General features: G+C 43.3%; 1 protein-coding gene across 1 annotated transcript in view; it reads left to right on the forward strand.

The window, feature by feature from the left end:
- Window positions 1-24,157, forward strand: part of TNIK (TRAF2 and NCK interacting kinase) — a 396,524-nt gene that overhangs the window by 357,796 nt on the left and 14,571 nt on the right. Inside the window, exons 21-26 of the mRNA XM_068983499.1 lie at window positions 777-961; window positions 10,065-10,194; window positions 18,309-18,473; window positions 21,572-21,683; window positions 22,489-22,659; window positions 23,365-23,508. Coding sequence (XP_068839600.1) covers window positions 777-961; window positions 10,065-10,194; window positions 18,309-18,473; window positions 21,572-21,683; window positions 22,489-22,659; window positions 23,365-23,508 — 907 coding nt within the window. The remainder of the gene's footprint in view (window positions 1-776; window positions 962-10,064; window positions 10,195-18,308; window positions 18,474-21,571; window positions 21,684-22,488; window positions 22,660-23,364; window positions 23,509-24,157) is intronic.

The following is a 24,157-nucleotide window of genomic DNA, read 5'->3' on the forward strand; positions in this document are numbered from 1 at the left end:
CATTCATTTCTGTGTTCTTTGCCAGGATTTCTGCCAGTCGACTGCAATTTAAAACAAAAGAAACTGAAACACCTACCATTATAGAAAAGAATTCTTTTTCTGTTTGTTTTTGTTTGTTTTTGGTTTTATTTTGTTGTTCCTCTTGATTCACTCAGCTCTGTGGCTATCACTTTCAGTGGCACTGGGCTTTGGGGTGGGCCATTTTTTGACACGGTGCCTCGGCTCTCCAGGGAATGATGACACACCGAATGAGTCATTTAGTAGCTGGAACCTTGGGAATTGCTCTGTTCTGTGACTGATGCTAGATTTTGGTACAGTAGCAGTCATAATGAAGAAGAGGCCATGACTGTGGCTTGGGCAGCGATCCTGAAATACCAGAAAATTATTTCTAATCTTGTGTATTTTCCCATTAACTCTTGAGGGTGGGTGACCAACTTCACCTTCCCAAAAGATGAACCCAGAGTCTGTATATATGTGTACACACACAGCACACATACACATATATACATGTGCAGATTCAGAACCCAGCAGTCTCCGTCTAGTCAAGCAATTGGTTGTAAACAAAGTTTAAATTTATTTCATCTTTCTTTTCTAGTTTCTCCACGCTACAAACATCGTTTTCTTGGTTTCATGCAGTAACTATGTTTGTAATGGTTCTGTAGAGAGCTTTTTAATTTTTTTTTTTTACTTTTTTTTTCTTGTTGCTTAAGCTTGCTAAGAGATAGTGTTTTGTTCATATCTATGTCATATCTGCTGGACAAACTTCTCTTTTGTAGGATCTGACGGCATTGGCCAAAGAATTAAGAGAACTTCGGATTGAAGAAACAAACCGCCCACTGAAGAAGGTAACAGATTACTCCTCCTCCAGTGAGGAGTCAGAAAGCAGTGACGAAGAGGAGGAAGATGGAGAGAGTGAGACCCAGGACGGGACGGTGGCTGTCAGCGACATACCCAGACTGATGTAAGTGACCTGATTTTTCACTGTAGGCCAGGAGGAGTTCGTTCTCCAAAACAAGAAGACAAGAAATGTGAAATATGGGTCTCTGGCAGGATCGGTTGACTTTGGGGATTCACATACTTTTTAGAGCATCGTTCTACATTCACCCCTTCTCCCTAGATACAGTAACTCAGAATATGTAGTGTTTCAAGGACTGCATATACTTTATCTAGGCTGTTGTGAGGTTGACTGTCCCTTGGGTGATGCTCTGTTGGTCCTTGTCAACTCAGGGCAAATGATATTGAAAGTCAGACCCTAAAACTGAAGAGCAAAATTATAGGCAATAACATTTCGAGGTTAACATTGATAACATGATTCATATATTTCTCCATCACCACCACCACAAAGGTGGGTGGAATGCAGGAGACAGCATGGGTTAGCATCCCAGCAAAAGCCTACAGTGAAACCTCTGAGAGTTTGACTTAAATGCCCTCCTGTTAGGATTTTCTACGTCATCTTCCCCATGTCTCTTTTATGTGATCCTTTTTGCTCTCTGACTTCACCACATATCCTCTTCTTTTTTAGATATTGATAGCTACCTCGCTTTCCCTTTGTATTTGCAGTCTTTCCTTCTTCTCTGTTCTTTTTTTAGTGAAGGGGGACTCCCTTTTTTCTCACTGGAATGGATCCTTTTGCAAAAGAACCTCTCCACTTCCCCTTTACTTGCCCAGTTCAATCATTCATACAAGCACACTCACATATATCTCTTGTTTCCTCCCTCAAATAAACACAAGATGCCCAGCTCTGGTTTGCTATAACTTTGATAGAGAGCGGTGCTAACTTTTCCTTCGCTCCTCTTTGTTTCCATTTCTTTGGCTCAGCTACTACATTGGTCATCACACCACATTTATTCCCTGTAGAGAAGATGGAATTTCAGGCCACAGATGACTGTCCTGTTCAGCAGAGACTGGAGAGACAGGGCCATCTAGTCTGCTGGAAATGTCATCCATTGATTAACCATCCTCACGTACAAGCAATTCTGAAAGACAAATCCAATTATCGTAGCTGAAAAATCCATTCTTGTTATTTTACTGCTGATTACCCCATTATTGACAGCCATAAGTATGCTAAAATATGACATTTGAAAACAGATTGCTTTAAATTGCTTTTTTAACAGCAAATAAAATTGTTCTAGAGGCGAAATCACTAATCCAGAACGTTCCTGCAAAATATGCTGGTCCTTTCACTTTTTGTCTTGACTCAGCATTGATTCATTCTTCTACCAGATGTTTTGAATTCCCTTTAAGCACTGGGCACACAACTCTGAGGGTGGATTTGAGATTGATAAGACTTCCACTATGTGTTAGACCCCATACTTTGGGATATTCAAAGTATTGAGAGGGCTTTGAGACATTCAAGAAGTGTGTACATGAATTCTGCTTTCCGAAAGTTTACATTCTAGTTGGGGCTTTCCTGGTAGCTCAGACAGTTAAGAATCCACGTGCAATGTGGGAGACCCAGGTTCAGTCCCTGGGTTGGGAAGATCACCTGGAGAAGAGAATGGCTACCTACTCACGTATTCTTGCCTGGAGAAACACATGGACAAAGGAGCCTGGTGGGCTACAGTCCATGTGGTCACAAAGAGTAGACGAGAGACATAATTATACATGGAAAACTTCAGAGTAGTATAAATAGTTGGAAGAATAACCAAGAACCACCTTGGTAGAGATGTTAAATCTCATTGGGTTTTTAAGCCCCCTGTCATATTTTGTTAATGGTGTTCATCCTCATATCTCTAGAGGCAAACCCATCTCTTTGTGCGTAGAAACACCCATCTTTCTAAAATTGTAGATGTCCCTGCTGCGCTATGCCTCCTGTGCCATCTGGCACACTCTTGTCACTTTGGGGATTGCCTATCATAGCCTAGTCCATGCGGCAGAGCCCATGCTGTCATCTGTGTTGCGTGGTATCTTCTACGCATACCTGCCACTTGATGGAGCGCAGGATACACATGACTGTGCTGAACTGAAATTGTGTATCCTGGCTTTAAAGCATTTATAGCCTAATCCAGAGGAAAGATGTGTACACAAATAACTATCATCAAGGAGGAAAGGAAAACGCAGTGATATTAGGATCCCAGGCAGGATGCTTGGGCGGAGGCGGGGCGGGGAATACGGCGCGTAAGGTGCAGGGGGCAAGCAGGGAATTTGAAGTAAAGGCACAGAAGGTTAAGTTTGGTGGAAATAAAGCTGGTATAAAGGGGAAAAGTCTGGACTAGTGAAGCCAGACCAAGAAGTGTGCACTTGGTCATGCAGCCAGCATGGAACCATGGAAGATGTCCTGAGCTGGGGAGTGATGTTGTTGGTGCCATGTTTGAGAGAAATTGTTTCACCAAGGTGATTTGGAAAGAGAACAGACTAGATACTGGTAAAGGCATTCAGAGAATTTATTATTGTATTCCTCAGAAGTAATAAATAGGCTATCATTGAATGCTTGTAGTGGAGGCAAAACTTGATGGAGCTTTTGAGGAATTGGTAAATTTTAGGCAAATTGACACAATTGTCCATTAAAGAACACTTAAAATAGTTAACTATGTGTGAAACACACTTTAGAGAAAAAACAAGATACAGATGTGTGTATGTGTACTTTATTTGCTAAATATAGACATTTTTGTGAATATAAAATATATACACTATGTTCTGCTGTAGAATGAATAGTTGTATGTTTAAAAAACTTCTTACTATTAAAAAATCCATGGTTTCTTTAGGAGTAAGACATTTCTGAGGTAGACTGCTTCTCATATTCTTATCACTTTTATTTTCTCCTCTTAAGCTAAACCTTCACATTTCATACTGTGTATTTTTGGAGCAAAAAATCAAAATCTATTGCAGCACAGTTCACTACCATGAAGTGTACACTAAAGAGCTTTTCAGCAATGGAGCCCCACCATTCCAACAAGCAGCTGTAGATGCCAATGTGCAAAACAGTGACTTCTATATACAATATTGACTTCATATTAGTAGTGTGTAATGTAACCTATAAGACTGCACATAACAAAGACTGTATTCCATAACTAACCAACTGCACTATTTCCCAGTGCCTCAAGCCTAGAAAAATAATAAGTGAGGGGAAATCGTAATAGCAGTTACCTCCAGACTAAGCAGGGCTTCCCAGGTGGTACTAGTGGTGAAGAACCTGGCTACCAGTGCAGGAGACATAAGAGACATGGGTTCGATCCCTGGGTCAGGAAGATGCCCTAGAGGAGAGCGAGGCAACCTACTTTAGTATTCTTGCCACAATAACCCCATGGTCAGAGGAGCCTGGTGGGCTACAGTCCATGGGGGTCACAAAAGAGTCGGACATGACTGAAGCAACTTACACACTGGATTATACTACTGTAAGGGATTCTTACATATATGCCTGATTTTATGATGTTGTTGTTGCTGTCTAGTCACTTAGTCATGTCCAACTCTTTTGCAACCCCATGGATTGTAGCCCACCAGGCTTCTCTGTCCATGGGATTTCCCAGGCAAGAATGCTGGAGTAGGTTGCCATTTCCTTCTCCAGGAGATCTTCCCTGTCCAGGGATCAAACCCGAGTCTCCTTCATTGGCAGGCAAATTCTTTACCACTGAACCACCAGGGAAGCCAATTTTATGGTGAGCACTCACTATTTTTATAATCAGGAAAATAATAAAAGCATTATAGACTAGGAAGGAAGGAATGATAGCCATGTTAGCTGACTGGCATCAGCCCAAGCAAGCCGAAGAGACAGCCGTTTATATCAGCATCTTCCCTTGTGGGCTTCCCTTGTGGCTCAGCTGGTAGAGAATCCACCTGCAATGTGGGAAACCTGGGTTCGATCCCTGGGTTGGGAAGGTCCCCTGAAGAAGGGAAATGCTACCCACCCCAGTATTCTGGCCTGGAGAATTCCATGGACTGTATAATCCATGGGGTCACAAAGAGTTGGACACGACGGAGCGATTTTCACTTCCACTTTCACTCAGGTCCCATTTTGTGCTTTAGATGTACCTATGGAGTGCAGTCTTCATCATTAGGACCGTCTATTTCTGTCATAGCCCTTGAGTTTTGTACAGTCTCGTAAAATACAGTCTGGACAGTGAAAGCCCCGTGTCTCATGTCCCCTCTTTCCCATCCTCACTAGAAAGCTGTGGATCTGGCCCCATTCACCCCCCTCTATTGTTGTGCCCTGCCCCCACCCCGCCTGCCATCCTCTCTGCCTTCCTGTCCAGTGCTGAGGCTCTGGACTGTTGTAGAAGCATGGCTGCGGTTGTGCTGTCTGCCTAACACCTTACAACAAAGAGTTCTTTCCACTCCTGGGGCCATGACACAGCATATGCTGCAGCCACACTGACCTCCTCGTTTCCAAATGCCATGCACTTTCCCAGGGTTGTGCCCCTTCTTGGAATGACCTCTCCCTATGTCCCACATTCTCACATCCTGCCTTGCTTTGGAATATTTGCATTATGTTTTTATGCTCTTCCAGATGCTAATCTCTTTAGTTTCAGGCTTGTGTCTTCTTCAGCTTTTATATCCACTACCCAGTGCCAAACTGAGGGCCTTTCATGTAGCAGGTGTTCGATTAATGTATATTGAAATTGAATTAAATCAATACCTGCAGGAACACTTTGACAAATCCAATTAGAGGAATTATTGTTCTAGACATGTGGCCTAATTACAGTAAATTTTCTATAGTTTTCCTTCTAATTAGTTGATGTGTTTTGTTTTTTACAGTCTTTGTAGCAATTCAGACAACTGCTTGTTCCTACCCAGACTCTATATCAGAAAAATAATTGTTAGAACAGAGGATCTTTTTTTAACTGTAAGCTGTTATAGTTGTTTGAGCCTCGGTGTTTTTGAACTATTGCTTTTTAAAATTATTTTATTATTAATAAAGTAGTTTTAGAACAATTTTTGATTTATAGAAAAATTAAGAAAATAGTAGATGTCCATGTTATTCCTCTACCCTCCCACCCCTCTCCCACACAGTTTTCCATTTTCTTATCATTAACATTGTAGCGGTTTATATAGAGTGAAGCAGAGTACTGGGGATCAGTAGCATCTTAAGAGGAACTTATGAAGAGAACAGACAGGCAAAAGAAAAACCCTGGGAAAGTTGTCTCAAAACCCAGAGGAGAGTGGGGCTGAGTGATTATCAGACACAGGCAAGGGACTAAACGCAGTGTCCAAGAGGAATCACTGACATTGAGACTTTAGAAGTGACTTGAAGAGTTTCCTTTAGGTTCTTGATGTTACATATAGGAAGGTACTGAAGCTGAAGCTCCAATACTTCGCTACCTGATGTAAAAAAAGCCAACTCATTGGAAAAGATCCTGATGCTGGGAAAGATTGAGGGCAGGAGGAGAAAGGAACGACAGAGGATGAGATGTTGGATGGCATCGCCAACTCAGTGGACGTGAGTCTGAGCAAGCCCTGGGAGATGGTGAGGGACAGGGAAGCCTGGTGTGCTGCAGTCCACGGGGCTGCAAAGAGTCAGACACAACTGAGTACTGAACAGCAACAGAGGAGGAGGTCACGTGAGAAGTCAACCAGAGTGTGATGAGGGATGAATTGGAGAACTCTGTAAGGAGAACTTTCAGAAAAGAGAAGTGTATGTGTGGGTGGTAAATACAGAATTAGGCTCAAGGGAGAGATTTTAATGAAGTGGGACAGAGGAGAGACCTCATCAGGTTTCCTGATTGGAAGAAAGAGCCAGTACAGAGGACGGGAGAGTGGAAACACAGGAAGGAGGATAGGAGTAGCTTCCAGTTAACACTGGTCCTCTGCTCTTCTAGTTACCCTTCTCACTGAGTTAGAAATACTGCATTTCTAAACTAAGTCTTTTGGTTTTTGCCCAACCTCCATTTGATTATAATCTTATGGAAGTTTAGGGTTGTGTCTCATTTTTTAGGTATTTTTTTCTAGCATCTGGTACAACATACGTCACATAACAAACTTTTAATAATTAAATGAATGCATGAATTTCTAACGGGTTGGTAAAGATTGACGTGGTAGAGCTGGGAGCTTGGAGCCATAATAGAAACATACGGGGACAGAATTTAAAGGACAGCCAGGGGTGGGGGTAAGAAGGACAGAAGGAAGTGACCAACAGTGACAGACACAGCAAGAAGTCTTCTATGATTTAAAAATGTTTTCCAGTCCCTGAAACATGAACTACAGGCTGCACTTTGCCTTTTAAAAAAAAAATGTAGAGAGAGGTGCGTTGGAGCACACAGAAATTTATGTGAATTTTCATCATCAAAAGCCATGATCTTACATCAGACTACATGTTAACAGAAAAATTGATGGTGTGGACCATTAATACAAGACACACTGAATGAGCAGATATATTCAGAGGATTCACAATACAGCAGACAAATCCTGCACAATAGAACAACCGTTCTAAGAGGAATTGATTACCATTTTAGAAGACTGACTAAGGAAGAGATATAGGCATCCTTTAGTCAGGCTATAAGGAATATTACTAGTAGAACTAATGTAGAATAAAATTCAAAACAGCCCAAACTGATCAACATTAAAATTTATCATTAAATGAAGCAGTTCTGGCTCATAAAATTGACCCAGGAAGAAATAGTCACAGAAAAATATTCCATGAAATGTAAAACTGACAGTGGTTAATACTCTACACTGTAAAATTTGCTGTTGATTGAAAATTGACAGATAAATCTTAATAAAATTTTCATGTTGCCAGGAAAAATTGGACCTGGTAGAAGTAGTGACCACAGAAGCTTTGGGAAGATTATACAAAGAAGCTGATTGATGTATCATATCTTTGCCGTAACATCTGCATAGAAAAGAGTTAGAACCAGTAACGGCAATTTTACTAAAATTATGATGAAAATGCAAAAATTGGGGAAGAGTTTAACTGAGATATGTAAAAAATTAAGTAAGGAATTGTCTTACTGGAAAGAGCCCTAGGAAATACTTTTTTCATGAATATTCATCCATATTGAGATATTTCTGATTAGAATGTTTGGACTTCCCTGGTGGCTCAGACGATAAAGCGTCTGCCTATGATGCGGGAGACCGGGGTTCAGTCCCTGGGTTGGGAAGACCTCCTGGAGAAGGAAATGGCAACCCACTCCAGTATTCTTGCCTGGAAGATCCCATGGACGGAGGAGCCTGGTAGACTACAGTCTGTGGGGTCACAAAGAGTTGAGTTCACTTTCACTTTTCAGAATCAGAACATTATCAGAATAAAGAAGATAAGTGGAGGCAAAATATCCTTAATATTTGAACTCAGGTGGGACTCTCTAATGGTGAGAGAGAACTTGATTGTATGGTGTCAACCTGGTGGTGGCCACCAGGCCAGTCTAGCCTCTGACAGTGGGCAAAAAATGCCTGAGTGACAAAGGAAAGTGCTTCCCTTCCTAGGAAGCTTTGGCTCTTGATAAATGCTTAATTTACTGACTTGCTTGTCTTACATCATCTTATCCCAAAAAAGAATTTAAAACTGCTAAGAAAAAATAAAATACAAGATAAAACAGATTTTCAAATAAATGAGTAAAGAAATCATAGTTATGAGAATTATTCTGATATACCGATCTAGCAAGACACCAGGAATTCATTACATCAATTTCTTTTTCCCTGTCTCTGTAACACTATTAATAGCTCCTTCCTGGGAGTGAAATATTAAAAATACTTCTTTGAAATTTCTTCCCAGACACATTAATTCTAACCCATACCTAGATGTATTTAATTCAGAATTCAGCCTCAGTATAAAAGAGAGTTAGCTGCACAGTAGGGTAACAATAGGTCCAGCCTTGAGAACTGAAGTCCTGCAGGTACCCACAGCACCTATCTGGTCCTCGGTTTCCCACAGTGCTTTGCTCTGTGCCAGGGGCCACAGCAAACATCAGTGTCTGCTCTCAGAGCGTATGTCAAGATCCGATTCCCTTCTTCCACTGTATCTTAAATAGAAGAGCAAGAAACAAACTGAAATAAATATACCACAGTGTGAGGTGATTACAGAGATTTTTTAAAGTACTGGATGCTCTTGAGTTAAATAGCCTTGTTAATGAATGCCTGGTACACCAGAATGCTCTTCATAGATATTTCTTCTCTATAAAATAGTGTAAAACTTACTTATCAATGATTGTTTTTATCCTCCTATTCTGTGCCAAGTTCTGTGCTGGATACTGGGTATTTAGGGATGAGCAAAAAGTCAAGAATTCTGCCCTCACAAGCATCTTTTCTAATGAGAAAAAAGATGAAAATTAGAAGAGTCAGAAAGATCTAGAATTGCAAATCATGATGAGGACTATTAAAGAAAAAGGGTGCAGAGCAAGAAGAGGAGCTGGTGGGATAAGATGTGGATGGCTGGTGAGAGATGTCTTCTCTGGGAAACTATCGGTTAAGCCGAAATCAGATGGATAATAGGGAACCAGGCAAGCGGGGTAGAAGAGAGCTTTCCAGGCAGAGGAGACAGCATGGACAGAATTTAGGGCGTCTGCTGGTCAGAGAGGAGCAGGGAGGACTGGGAGATCTTGCAGGGCCCAGTTGCTTACCCTGGCTAACAGGCGGAGGGGAGGACTATTAGGAGGAAGACAAGGGACACTGGGGAAGTGGGAGCCCAGTTCAAGCATCCTTGCAGTATTAAAGAATAAAGTGGAATGTACTTGAGGCCACTGAGCTGTACACTTAAATTTTATGTTATATCTACTTTACTACAATAAAATATATCAGCGTGGACAGGAAACAGATGTTCCCTAAGCATTTGTTTGTCCAGTTGCTAAATCATGTCCGACTCTTTGCGACCCCAGGAACTGCAGCACACCAGGCTTCCCTGTCCTTCACTATCTCCTGGAGTTTGCTCAAACTCATGTCCATTGAGTCGGTGATGCCATCCAGCCATCTCATCCTCTGTCATCCCCTTCTCCTCCTGCCTTCAATCTTTCCCAGCATCAAGGTCTTTTCCAATGAGTTGGCTCTTCACATCAGGTAGCCAAAGCATTAGAGCTTCAGCATCAGTCCTTCCAATGAATATTCAGGGTTGATTTCCTTTAAGATTGACTGGTTTGATCTCCTTGCTGTCCAAGAGACTCTCAAGCATACACTGTCATGAATACTGTTTCCTCCTATTTCAGACCCACAGGAGCCCCCGGGAGTGCTGAGCAGTACAATGTGGGAATGGTCAGCACACACGGACTGGAGACCTCTCACGCGGATACTTTCGGCAGCAGTATTTCAAGAGAAGGAACCTTGATGATAAGAGAAGTAAGTTGGTATAAAAACTGTATAGAAGTGTATTTCTTAATTGGTTTTTATATTAGAGCTTTCACAGAGGATGCTTACAGCATGTATTTTAGGGAATGAAGGGTGGGGGAGGGAGAAGGGCCCATGTTTCTAAATGGTTGGGTGATTTTAATTGTCCACCTTCTTCCCCACATCCTTCCGAGCTTTTGCAGTGTGACTTAATCACGTTAGTCCAGATTCTTCAGTGGAAGCTATGCAAATTAGAATATAGCATTTGAGCCTAAGGATATAAAACTGGAAACCCAGATGTTTCCTAGCACAGGAAAACAGAAACAAATAGTCTATTCAGATACCATCAGTGGCCTTGCTGTGCCTCCTTCATCCCACTCCAGGTTTTATCCTTGTGCATTTTATGTAGAAAATGTTCTCTGGTTCCAAAAATGGTGATATCATCTTATCCAGTTAAACGAACATTAAAGACTGTTAAGCTGTCCAGGTGAAAGAACAAAGAGATAACGAGATGTACGTAAAAAAAAAAAAAAAATGCACCTTAGCATTTGGAGTAATTTTGTTTTTTTAAACTCTAGGAACATCATTTTGGAGGGCAGGGGCACACATTTCCTTTCACCTGCCCCTCCAGCATGCAGTGCTTTCCCATTGTATCTGTCCTGACCAGAAAGGCCTGGACACGTTAGAATCCATCTTTTCTCATTTTTCACTCCATCATCACTGTGTGAGTTTATCAGCAGGTCTTTTCTTAGAAGGAAATTAGTGGCTGATGACGCTGGGGAAAGTTACTTGACCTCTCCCTGCAGCCGTTTTGTCATCTATAAAATTTCATAAATAATAGTAAATGACTCACAAGATGATTGGGAGGACTCAATGAGCTAATTGCCTCAGTTCAGTTCAGTCGCTCAGTCGTGTCCGACTGTTGGCGACCCCATTAATCACAGCACGCCAGGCCTCCCTGTCCATCACCAACTCCTGGAGTTCACTCAGACTCAGGTCCATCCCGTCAGTGATGCCATGCAGCCATCTCATCCTCTGTTGTCCCCTTCTCCTCCTGCCCCCAATCCCTCCCACAGCATCAGAGTCTTTTCCAATGAGTCAACTGTTCGCATGAGGTGGCCAAAGTATTGGAGTTTCAGCTCCAGCATCATTCCTTCCAAAGAACACCAGGACTGATCTCCTTTAGAATGGACTCCTTGCAGTTGGATCTCCTGGCAGTCCATGGGACTCTCAAGAGTCTTCTCCAACACCACAGTTCAAAAGCATCAATTCTTCGGCGCTCAGCTTTCTTCACAGTCCAACTCTCACATCCATACATGACCACAGGAAAAACCATAGCCTTGACTAGACGGACCTTTGTTGGCAAAGTAATATCTCTGCTTTTGAATATGCTATCTAGGTTGGTCATAACTTTCCTTCCAAGGAGTAAGCGTCTTTTAATTTCATGGCTGCGGTCACCATCTGCAGTGATTTTGGAGCCCCCAAAAATAAAGTCTGACACTGTTTCTACTGTTTCCCCATCTATTTCCCATGAAGTGATGGGACCAGATGCCATGATCTTTGTTTTCTGAATGTTGAGCTTTAAGCCAACTTTTTCACTCTCCTCTTTCACTTTCATCAAGAGGCTTTTTAGTTGCTCTTCACTTTCTGCCATAAGGGTGGTGTCATCTGCATATCTGAGGTTATTATTTCTCCTGGCAATCTTGATTCCAGCTTGTGCTTCTTCCAGCCCAGTGTTTCTCATGATGTACTCTTCTTATAAGTTAAATAAGCAGGGTGACAACATACAGCCTTGACATACTCCTTGTCCTATTTGGAACCTGTCTGTTGTTCCATGTCCAGTTCTAACTGTTGCTTCCTGACCTGCATATAGGTTTCTCAAGAGGCAGGTCAGGTGGTCTGGTATTCCCATCTCTTTCAGAATTTTCCAGTTTCTTGTGATCCACACAGTCAAAGGCTTTGGTAATAAAGCAGAAATAGGTGTTTTTCTGGAACTCTCTTGCTTTTTCCATGATCCAGAGGATGTTGGCAATTTGATCTCCGGTTCCTCTGCCTTTTCTAAAATCAGCTTGAACATCAGGAAGTTCACAGTTCACGTATTGTTGAAGCCTGGCTTGGAGAATTTTGAGCATGACTTTACTAGCGTGTGAGATGAGTGCAACTGTGCGGTAGTTTGAGCATTCTTTGGCATTGCCTTTCTTTGGCATTGGAATGAAAACTGACCTTTTCCAGTCCTGTGGCCACTGCTGAGTTTTCCAAATTTGCTGGCATATTGAGTGCAGCACTTTCACAACTTCATCTTTCATCCCCATGGAAAAGAAATGCAAAAAAGCAAAATGGCTGTCTCGGGAGGCCTTACAAATAGCTGTGAAAAGAAGAGAAGCAAAAGGCAAAGGAGAAAGGGAAAGATATAAGCATCTGAATGCAGAGTTCCAAAGAAGAGCAAGGAGAGATTAAAAAAAGCCTTCCTCAGCGATCAATGCAAAGAAATAGAGGAAAAGAACAGAATGGGAAAGACTAGAGATCTCTTCAAGAAAATTAAGAGATACCAAGGGAACATTTCATGCAAAGATGGGCTCGATAAAGCACAGAAATGGTCTAGATCTAACAGAAGCAGAAGATATTAAGAAGAGGTGGCAAGAATACACAGAAGAACTGTACAAAAGAGATCTTCACGACCCAGATAATCACGATGGTGTGATCACTCACCTAGAGCCTGACATCCTGGAATGTGAAGTCAAACTAATTGCCTAGAAGCATCCACTAAATGTTACCTGTTTTATTTCTCTCTCCCCACAGGCTCAGGCTCTCCTTTTACTTGCTATCAATTCCCACTCTTCCTTTCTGAAACATTAGCATATATCATCTGTCATTCCCCTTCCTTTGCTGGGATTGATTAGAAAACACTAACCGCAAGCTTTGCTCTCCAAAAAGGCAAAGGGCATCTCATTTTTGTAAGAAAGAAAGGAACTGTAGTTTTAGGATGACTAAGGCCTTTGAAATAATGATGAGCAGTAAAGCTATAACTGGAAGACTAGTTCACAAAGCAGATTTCTGGAATTTCATTTGGCCTTGCCGAATATTTCAAGTAGACTTTAAAGAGCCCTTTCACGGAAGCCTGGAATGAAAAATGGACTTGGCTGCTGAAGTTGACATTGTGTCATGCTGGCATATAAATCTCCCTGCGTGGTAAATGGATAATTTCAGTGGAAGTGTAGAGGGCTTCTCTCACTAGACCCCGTCACCGGGGAAAACATAAGGGGAAATGTTCTGGAATGAGTTACTCTCTGACTCCAAATTAAAGGACTCCCATTTCTAATGTGGTTTCAGATTTGCTGGAACCTTTAGGACAAAGTCAATACCATGACATGGTTATTTGGAGCCACATTTTGAGCTCAGTCACCAATCAAATGACTCTGTAATATTTAAAGCATTCCAACACTACGACCGCAGCCAGTCACCTTGAAAATTGCGTTCACCAGCGTCGTATATAAGTTTGATCTATTGAGGACCCTATAATTTGTTTTGTCCTCTCGGTTTCTAAATTCTACTCTTTCCAAACACAGGCTTTTAAAATAACAACCTGTTTTAAAATAACAACACATTTAAAATGTGTGTATTAAAAAGATAAGTACAAATTAAAGTGTGACCGAGAGAATAAGAAAGTAGAAACTCTTAATGGTTCAGTTCCATAAGATGAACATCAAGGGGAATAACTCAACTCAGACTTCCCTAGTGGTCTAGTGGTTAAGAATCCACCTGTCAATGCAGGGGGCACAGGTTCGACCCCTGGTCTGGGAGGATGCCACATGCCACAGGGCAACTAAGCCCGTGTGCCACAACTACTAAGTCTATGCTCTAGAGCCCTTGAGCTGAAACTGCTCAGCCCAGATGCCCTAGATCCCATGCTCTGCAGCAAGAGAAGCCACTGCAATGAGAAGCCTGCATATCTCAACTAGAGAGAGGCCCACTCTCCGTAACTAGAAAAAACCCCGCACAGCACAGAAGACCCAGCAAGGTCAAAAATATATATATTTTTTAAAGAGAATCACTCAGCTCATCTTTCTCATAAGAGTGGATGAAATGGTTCTTTAGGAATGCACTGGCTCCCCCCTCCATGGCCCTGTCAGAGACACAAATCCCCCTTGCAGCACAGACCCCTGCCTCGCAGGTCTACCTTTCCCTTGCCTACGACCCCATAGGACCTTTCTTTACTCACTTTCTAGAACACCACCACACCATCTGTCATCTGCCACTTTGTCCACGGGGGACCAACTGCTGAAAAGAGCTATTCTTATTCACAGCCCACTGTTCACCCCAAAGACCCCTGGGGTCTGGCTCAGCTTCCCTTCCCCCTGGAAGCTTCTCCATGGGCCTCTGTCCACAGTACCTTCCTCATTACCCAGATGGTATCTCTCCAGGGTCTGTTCATGCCCTGAACCAGGATACTGGCTTACCCATGAAACTGTTTGGGTTATAAGTAATAGAAAAAAAAAAAAAAAAGAATCCACTTACAACAGCTTAAGAAAACAAGGCAGGGGACTTCCCTGCAGGTCCGGTAGCTAAGACTCTGCACTCCCAGCACACGGGGTCCAGGTTTGATCCCCAGTCAGAGAACTAGATCCCATATGCCCCAAGGACAAGTTGCACACCACAGCGAAAAATCCTGAGTGCTGCAACTAAGACCAGGCACAGCCAAATATATAAAATAAATTTTAAAAAGGAAAATAAAGGCTGAGCAGGTATCAACGATTGGGGAATAAGGATTCAGAGGCATTGCCTAGAAGGAATCAAAAGCAGAGGATGTGTTGGGACCCTCAGTAGAGTTAGAATCAGAAACTGCAAAGGGATTAGGTGCTCAGCAGCTTCTCATGGGCTGGTCTCCGGCCCTCTTGCCACCTGGCTCTTTTTATCCTTATCTCTGTCCCCTCTGCTTTCTCCTTTGTTCTCTCTCTCCACATACCAGGTTTCTCTTCTGCAGCCTTGTGCTCTGACCTCTCCCCACCGCGCCCCCCCCACCAACATTGCAAGGTGTTCATTACATCCCAGTTCAGCTGCCCAACAGAGACTGACTGGTATCTCTCAGACTAACTGGAAATTCCAATGGGAGTCTAGTTGTAGTTAGCTCAAGTGTCCTGGTCCAATCGATCAGCTGTGGCCAAGAGCAGAGCCACCCAGGACAGCAGTGGCCAGAGCACCCAGGCTCTGCCGCAACACCCGGATTTCACCACTTACAGCCCATGTCACTCAGGGCAAATTAATTGAATTCTTTACACTGAAGTTTTTCCATCTGTAAAACGGTGATAATGGAAACTAGCTCCTGGTGGTACTGTAAGGATACGAACCTAAAGTGTTTAGAAAAGTACCTGGCATATAGGGATACTCAGAACACTCCAATGCCCACCCCATGGCACTAGTGAGCTCATGAAGAGTTAGTTGGGACTCTTTTAATGAAATCCTAAAGGACAGAGCTGCTGGTCATTTCTCTTCATGTTCCCAGCAGAATGTGTGGCACACAGAAGGTGTTTAATTCTAAGAGGGTGCTGGTTGAACGCACAAAAGGGTGATGACTCAGAAGTGGGAAAACTCAGGGGTCACCGCTGAATCCCTTCAGGCTTCTAAGTGTCTGTACCATTTCCCCTGTGAGACTCTTCCACTCTTTCTTTTATAACCAGTATGTCTACATTGAGTTTTGGCTTGAGACGGAATGCTGCTGATCCAAGAGAGACCACAAAACTCTAAAGAAACAGTGCGTGATTTATGCTACTTGGAAGTTGTGGGGAAAATGGTGGAAAGCTTTTCAATATTCCAGCAGAAGTTAGCAGGACGGAGGAGCTGCCCAGGACACATAGGAGATGATAAAGTAAATTAGGACTGAACCTCTTAAATGTCATTTAACAGATGAGATGTTCAGATGAGCACTGTGACAAAATGAATCCAGAAAATGCCCCTCTCCTGATCAGTCATGGGCCAGGAGCACTGTGCCAAGAGACACGGAGGACACTAAGGCTTTCCAGTTATTTCTCAAGCTTCCTGGTGACATCAATTACATGCACCCATTGAGGAACTTGGGAGTCTTTCGTCTTCCCCCAAAAGGGCCTCCTTTCACTTCAGCCAGAAGCAGGTGCAGAGCTTTTATTGCAAGACCGGGACAGGCTCCGGAAAGAAGGAACACCAACCCTTGCCCATGCCAGGCCCAAACAAGGCAGGGAGGGTACCTGCCATGCTCCTCATCAAGTCTTCATGTTCAGCAAAATGCTCCACACTAAGTGGATGCTCAGAAATTTTGGTCAAATGAATGAAAAACAGAAAAGTCAAAGAAAGGAATCATTACTCAAATTAGGTTTCCTATAAGAAACCTCAGTGAGCCAGCCACATAAATGTTAAGTTAGGAAGTACAGTCCTGGACAGGACTACAGTGTGGGCCCTGGCTTTCTGGGAGCAGAATTTCCTTGCAACTCTGTTTCTTTTCTAAAATTTTTGGGAGGAGGCTTTGCCCTCCAGGGCAATGATTTCCAACCTGTTAAGTGATGCAGCCCTGTCAGTAAGACATCCAGGGAATGCCACATAATACAGTGTATTTATTTATTTATAAACCACGCATTTGCCCTTTGGCACTAACATAGTATATATATTATAAAGTACCTTTAAAGGACATTGAAAAGGTGAAACTACAGGCCACCCTTCCCTTCAGGACTGCATTTATGCTGAGTCAGCACACTCTTTCCCAGCTGTCCTGGGAAGGGGGAGAGAGGAGACAGGTAGGCTGGGAGGGTGGGGGGGGCAGTGGGGGAGTGGTACAAGGACCTAACCAGAAATGGGAGGGATCTCCCAGGTCTTAGTGGGGAAGATTGGGCCCCTGCCGGAGGACTGACCCAGCTGATAACTTAGTGGCCCAGAGTCACTCCTTCGTTCCCAGACCTTTGAGGAAGACTTTTCTTGGAGCACAGATTCCTCAAGGGCCTGACTGGTGCTTGCCCAGTCCAGAGCTGGCAGGGGCATCCAGCCAAAGCCAACATATGGCCAGGCCCTGCTGCCTTCATCATCTTGGGCTGTGTGATCTTGGACTGTTACTTAACATCTCTGAACTGCAGTTAATAAATGAGATAATACTTGTGGGCGGAGTGGGTGCTATAAACAGTACTTCAGATGCAGTGCTGGTCATGATGACTTCATGTTTCTGGAAAGTTGCATTGGAGCATAGTTGATCTACTGTGTTGTGTTAGTTTCAGGTGTGTAGCAGAGTGGATCAGTTACACATATACATATATCCACCCTTTTTTTCTTCAGATTCTTCCCATTTAGGCCATTACAGAGTATTGAGTAGAGTTCCCTGTGCTATACAGTAGGTCACTATTACTTACGTATTCTATATAAAGTCATGTGTAAATGTCATTCTCAATCTCTCAATTACCCCTCCCCCATCTTTTCCCCTGGTAACCATAAGTTTGTTTTCTACATCTGAGAGTTGATTTCTTTTTTTTTTAACCAGTTCCTGGCACAAGGCACCATAGTTGCTTACTAAGAGATTCAACATTAGTGATAGTGGATGTAAAGCCTTATTTTCAAATTATCTTTAGGTTACTTCCATGTTTTCTTTGTCACTCCCATCAGCTATGATGAGTTAATCGTTGGTTTGACCTCACAGCTGACCAAGAACCCTGTGAGTTGGGAATCATTTCTGCATTTTCTTGGAGTATCCTAGGCATGGATTGTTAATGTTATCTCAGAATACTGCTTCTCTTCAGAGATGTTTTAGGTCATGTTACTGTTTTTTATTTATGTCATTGTAACCTCGTGATGTGGCCTGGTGTGCACACACAGACGCACTGCAGAAGAGGAGCATCATGTGCGGTCCCCGCCAAGCCCCGCTCCACAGTTCGCCTGTGGTGTTACTGTCTTCCCACAGGGCACCCCCACATCACATGTGCCCCTGACTGCCCCTCGTGCAGGAGTATAATGCCCTAGGGTCAGTCCGTGTACTAAGCAGTAGCAACCCTAACCTTTCTCTTGGATGAAACTGAAGCCTGAGTGCCTCCCCGCAGCCCGGTGGGACGGCCTGCAGGCCACCGTGCCTGTGCTGTGTGAGGGCTGACGCCACTCTGTGTGTGTTGTGTGCCCCCCAGCCGTCCGGAGAGAAGAAGCGACCTGGCCACAGTGACAGCAATGGCTTTGCCGGCCACATCAACCTCCCGGACCTGGTACAGCAGAGCCATTCCCCTGCGGGGACCCCCACCGAGGGCCTGGGGCGCGTCTCCACCCACCCCCAGGAAATGGACGCCGGGACTGAAGTAGGTGCTGGGTAGGAGCCACAACAGCTCTGTTCTCATTTGGAGATTCCGAGACCCTGGTCTCCTCAAGGAGGAGGTTTTGACAAGCTCCCAGAAACCTGTTTGGTTGGGCTCTGCAAGCTTCCCAGGTGGTGCAATGACAAAGAATCCACCTGCCAATGCAGGAGACCCAGGTTCGATTCCTGAGTCGGGAAGATCCCCTGGAGAAGGGAATGGCTAGCCACTCCAGTATTCTTGCCTAGAGAATCTCCATAGACAGAGGAGCTTGGCAGGCTACAGAGCATGGGATCACAAACATTTGGACATGACCGAGCGACTGAACACACATAACTACTTATGCATATACTCAAATGGAGGCAGTGTTAGAGCAGAGCAGTGAAAAGTTCACAGGTAGCAGCTGAACCAATACCTGTTTTTACAGATGAGAATACTGAGGCTCATAGAGATTAAGTACCTTGCCCAAGGCACACAGCTGGTTTGTGACAGACCTGGGACCAGAACTGGGACCTCTTGTCGCTCAGCTGGTAAAGAATCCACCTGCAGTGCAGGAGACCCTGGTTTGATTCCTGGGTCAGGAAGGTCCCCTGGAGAAGGGATAGGCTATTCACTCCAATATTCTTGCGTGTCCCTGGTGGCTCAGCTGGTAAAGAATCTACTGCAGTGCGGGAGACCTGGGTTCAATCCTTGGGTTGGGAAGATCCCCTGGAGGAGGACATGGCAACCCACTCCAGTACTCTTGCCTGGAGAAATCCCGTGGACAGAGGAACCTGGCGGGCTGCAGTCCATAGGGTCGCAAAGAGTCAGACATGACTGAGTGACTAAGCACGTCTCTCAGGCTAGGGATGAAAACTTCAGCCTGTAGAGATTCCAAGGCCAATAACTGAGGTTCATATTTACATTAACTTAGTCAAACTAAATTTGACTTAGATGAAATAAGGTTGAAATGATGTTTATGAAAAGTAGATGCATTCTCAAAGGGTTCATCTTCCTAAACTCCAAATCGCACAAGGAAGGGAGAGATGGGATATTATCTTTCCTGCGCAGAAAGGAGTCTGGGGAAAAAGCCAAAGTAAAAGCAGTCTGTTGGGCAGTGCTTGTGCATGTCCTTGACCAAGCAGGTTGGGTGAGGTCATGGTGCTTGGCCATGTTTCATGAATGAATAGTCCTGTGAATCACCATAGACTCTACATGTATTTATATAGACTATGCACTTTTTGATGTTGTCTACATGCTGAGTTTTATAATGCACCCATTTGGATTCAAAAGTTATAGAGCAGATGAACTTTATTTGTTGCAGGGAAAAGAACACAGAGCATTCTATTAATATTGCAGCTTCATGCACTGTGGACAGGTGTTTCCTATCTGAATACCTCTTTGGGTACCAAGGAGGATTCTTTGTGGTTGGACTCTGCTTAAAATTCTGCTGCTTTCCCAACTCTAAGTGGCAGTGTTGGTACTTGCCACACCTCCTTCACAGACTTCTAAAGATTGAAGGAGAGGATGTCTGTGAAAGTGCTCTGTTTGGGAAGGGGAATCCTACCTTGTGAAGGATGAAATGGTTTTGATTCATAATGTGAAGGGGAAATCTTGAATCAGATTAGGCTTTTGTGGTTTTCTCTTTATATGTTTAGGGGTTTTGGGATACAGGTTTTATTTTTCCATAAAACCTTTTTAAAAACTGAAAACTTAAAAGGCATTTATCCCTCAAAAAGATGCTTCTTATGTTCATGGTTGAGATTCATATTTACATTAATTAGAGGAGCCTGATGGGCTGCAGTCCATGGGGTCACGAAGAGTCGGACACAACTGAACGACTTCACTTTCACTTTTCACTTTCATGCATTGGAGAAGGAAATGGCAACCCACTCCAGTGTTCTTGCCTGGAGAATCCCAGGGATGGGGGAACCTGGTGGGCTGCCGTCTATGGGGTCTCACAGAGTCGGACATGACTGAAATGACTTAGCAGCAGCAGCAGATGAAATAAGATTGAAGTGATTTGCTTATAAAAAATAAAAATAAATACATTCTCAAAGTATTCATCTTCCTAGACTCCAAATCACACAAGAAAGGGAAATCTGTTGGTGATATTAAAAGGATTTGACAATAATAGACAAAACAAGGAGATGGTTATTGAAACTCCTTTGGCAAAAGTCAAATGTAGAATATCGTGATGTGAAACCTTGAAAGTTTAGTGTTTCCTAGTCTAGTTCTGGTTTCATAGTTAAACAGTGCAGTCCAGACCCTTCAGTTTATTTTTTAAGTAGGCTGTCGAGGTGCCTGCAAACCTAGTATCTTCATGAGGACTCTAGAGAGAGCATATAAATATGAGTTGTTTTAAGGAAACCATCATGAGAAGGAAAAAAATCTTTATTCCCTGGAAGAAATTGTCTCTGAATTGCAGATTTTAAGACTTCTTGAGTCAACACCAGTCCACCTGCATCACCAGGGAGCATGAAAGGCCTCAAATGGGCCAGGAGGGAGTCGAGTGGCTCAATGTCCGGGAAGAAGTGCTGCTATGTTTACATGCTTACTTAACTCGTTGCCAATTTGTCTACTTTTCTTAAGACTACTTAGTCAGTGGGAGGTTGCTTTTACTTGAGAGAGTGATAATCTCTCTGTCTCCACAGCCATCTTACCAGGTACTACATGTGGCACATAATGTCATTTGCTCACTGCAGCTCTTGCAGTCTGATGATTCACGAACTCCTACCAAGATCTAGCGCTCAGTGAGGAACCAATACCAGGAGAAGCTAGAGAAAGAAGCACACACTTTGACTTGGTGGTTAGAGTATATACAGTTGGATAGTTTGAAGAGTCTTGAGTAAGCTTCCCCTGTGGCTCAGCTGGTAAAGAATCTGCCTGCAATGTGGGAGACCTGGGTTCAATCCCTGGGTTGGGAAGATCCCCTGGAGAAGGTGAAGCACTCCAGTATTCTGGCCTGGACTATACAGTTGATGGGGTTGCAAAGAGTTGGACACAACTGAGCGACTTTCACTTTCACTTAGTAATTTTAAAGCCCTAGCAGAGTATTGTTAGTGTTGTTGGTTGCTGTGGTATTTACCTATCTGCTCTTCTTAATCTTCTTGCTTATTGACTAGTACGGCCTGGGGAGCAGCACCAAAGCCTCCTTCACCCCCTTTGTGGACCCCAGGGTATACCAGACGTCTCCCACTGATGAAGATGAAGAAGATGAGGAATCATCAGCTGCGGGTAAGCTAGAAGTCCCCGATGTTTTAGAAACAGCTTGCTTTTCCATTCTCTTATGGCCTGATAAAAAAATTAATTCTTCATTCAGTAGTTAAGCCATTAACTGCTTAGGCCCTGTCTTAAAAGGAAGACTTTTAATTTTTTTATAGGATTCCTCAAAGTTCTGTTTTTTTGTTTTGTTTTGTTTTTCATCTTTTCTGTTTTGATTCTGGTAGGAACCCAGAGGTATCCAGGGGCCCTGGGAAAAGCTGTTCCTCCAAGATCTCCAAACTCACCACCTATTTCTCAAAAGCAGTTTCTGGGTACAATGCTGTGCACGCAGTAGATACTTAATAAATGCGTGTTGAGTTGTGTTGAGTTCTAGGTGTGTGCTTCCCACTGCAGAAGTCTGGCTGATTTAGAGGAGAGTCTTGCTTTCTAGAATTCTGCAACTCACTAATCATCAGACTCACCTTAGGCCAGTTTGTCGATGGATAACGTGGCATTTCAAAAAGTAATCTTTCTTGCATATGTTACAGGAGATGGGGATGGTATATTTAATTTTATGAGATGAACATTAATTCCCTCAACTGCTCAAGTCGTGTCTATAAACCTGTCTTACTAATAGATAAAATACTGCTTTTATGAATGACTTGTACTTGATTCTACTAAAAAAAGTGTAAAATATTTATAGTTTCAGCATTTCTTTGCCTTTACTATAAAGCACACTAAACAAGGAAAAATCCTAGTGTTTTGAAGCCCCTTCTCCATGTCTCCATTGGTTTATATTTCAAGATGCCACTGACATCTTTGATTCTTTTTCTCAAAGCTCTGTTTACTAGCGAACTTCTTAGGCAAGAACAGGCCAAACTAAATGAAGCAAGAAAGATTTCAGTGGTAAATGTAAACCCAACCAACATTCGGCCTCATAGCGACACACCGGAGATCAGAAAATATAAGAAGCGATTCAATTCAGAAATACTTTGTGCAGCTCTGTGGGGTAAGTTGGTGCTTGTAACATTCATTAATGGATTGAAGAGGAATCTTACCATCAGAAGAATGTTGATTCAATCGTGGGTGTTAGAGACCTGACTTGGGACTGTCTTGGCCTCAAGAAAGATCGAGAGCAATTTTATATTTAGAAAGAACTGGTATACTCAGGATAACAGAAGGAGATCCAAAATGATCTTTTCGCACATCAGGGATGGGCTCAAACCAACAGCAGATGTAGCTCCCACTCAATGCTCACGTACCGTGTGCCCACAGTGTGAGCATATGAGAAAGGTGAGAGGTCCAGGAACCACTGCATGAATAGGAGCGGGGTGAACCTTGGCGAAGTCTCAAGGTGGGATTTACTGAGAGAGCCAAGAAAAGGGTGGGTGTCACAGGAAAGGAATAAAGGCAGATTGTGCTGGCATGACAGCCATGCCTCAGGCTCCTCTCAAGAACACTATTCTAGGCAGTAGAGCAGCTTCATGTAATGAATGCTGCTGGCACTTTATAAAAGAAAACTAATTCCATTACTAGAGCAACAGTGATTTAATTACTATCTCAGAGCTTCTACTTCTACACTCTCTACTGTGCTATGCCTACTTGCTCACTAGTTTATATTTACAAGGTACAGCTCTTAGGTTTTACAGGGACCCCAGACACAGAAGAGTAAAGCCTGTAAGAGTCAGTCTTGGGATCCTTCATAAATTTGCAGGTGTAAACCTCCTGGTGGGAACTGAAAATGGCCTGATGCTTTTGGACCGAAGTGGGCAAGGCAAAGTTTATAATCTGATCAACCGGAGGCGATTTCAGCAGATGGATGTGCTCGAGGGACTGAATGTCCTCGTGACAATATCAGGTATGTTGTGAGGTGACCAGGTCTGCATGGGTGGGAAAGGTGACTGCCTCGCTTCTGAAGGAATAGTAAGCTCTGCTCGTCCCACCAGCAAGTGGCATAGTGAATTATGACAGTGCAGCGAGTGACATCACCCGTATTTTCTAACTCTGGAGGCTGACCTTCCAAGGGAAGTCTCTCACCTCTGCCCGAAATCTGAATCAGACAGAGACATGATAGCTGTGTGCTTATGGGGCTTTACCTCTACTGGGACTCAGCAAGGATCTTTTTAAGGTGTCTGTACTCCAGTCACCACTGTCTGTTCTCAGAAGGAGAATATAAAAATGTAGGCTTCTGGGAGTGAGAAATTTTGTAAGCAGAAATTTCTCTGGTCTCTTTTCTTATAAGAACTGCTTTAGCTTGTAGTTCATGGATGCTCTACTTAGTGCTGCTGGCCCATAGGTGATTGTGTCTGCAAGGAGATTTGACTGTAGGAATCATTATTGCTACACTCTGCAGCTTTCTGGTTCACACAAAGAGCCTTAAAAAAGATGGAGACAGGGACTTCCCTGGTGCTCCAGTGGTTAAGGATTCATCTTGCATTAATGGAAAACAATCTGTAAAAATACTGAATCTCTATGCTGTGCACCTGAAGCCAATATAAGATTGTAAA

The sequence above is a fragment of the Capricornis sumatraensis genome, chromosome 1 (assembly GCF_032405125.1).
Source record: "Capricornis sumatraensis isolate serow.1 chromosome 1, serow.2, whole genome shotgun sequence".
NCBI classification, from domain to species: domain Eukaryota; kingdom Metazoa; phylum Chordata; class Mammalia; order Artiodactyla; family Bovidae; genus Capricornis; species Capricornis sumatraensis.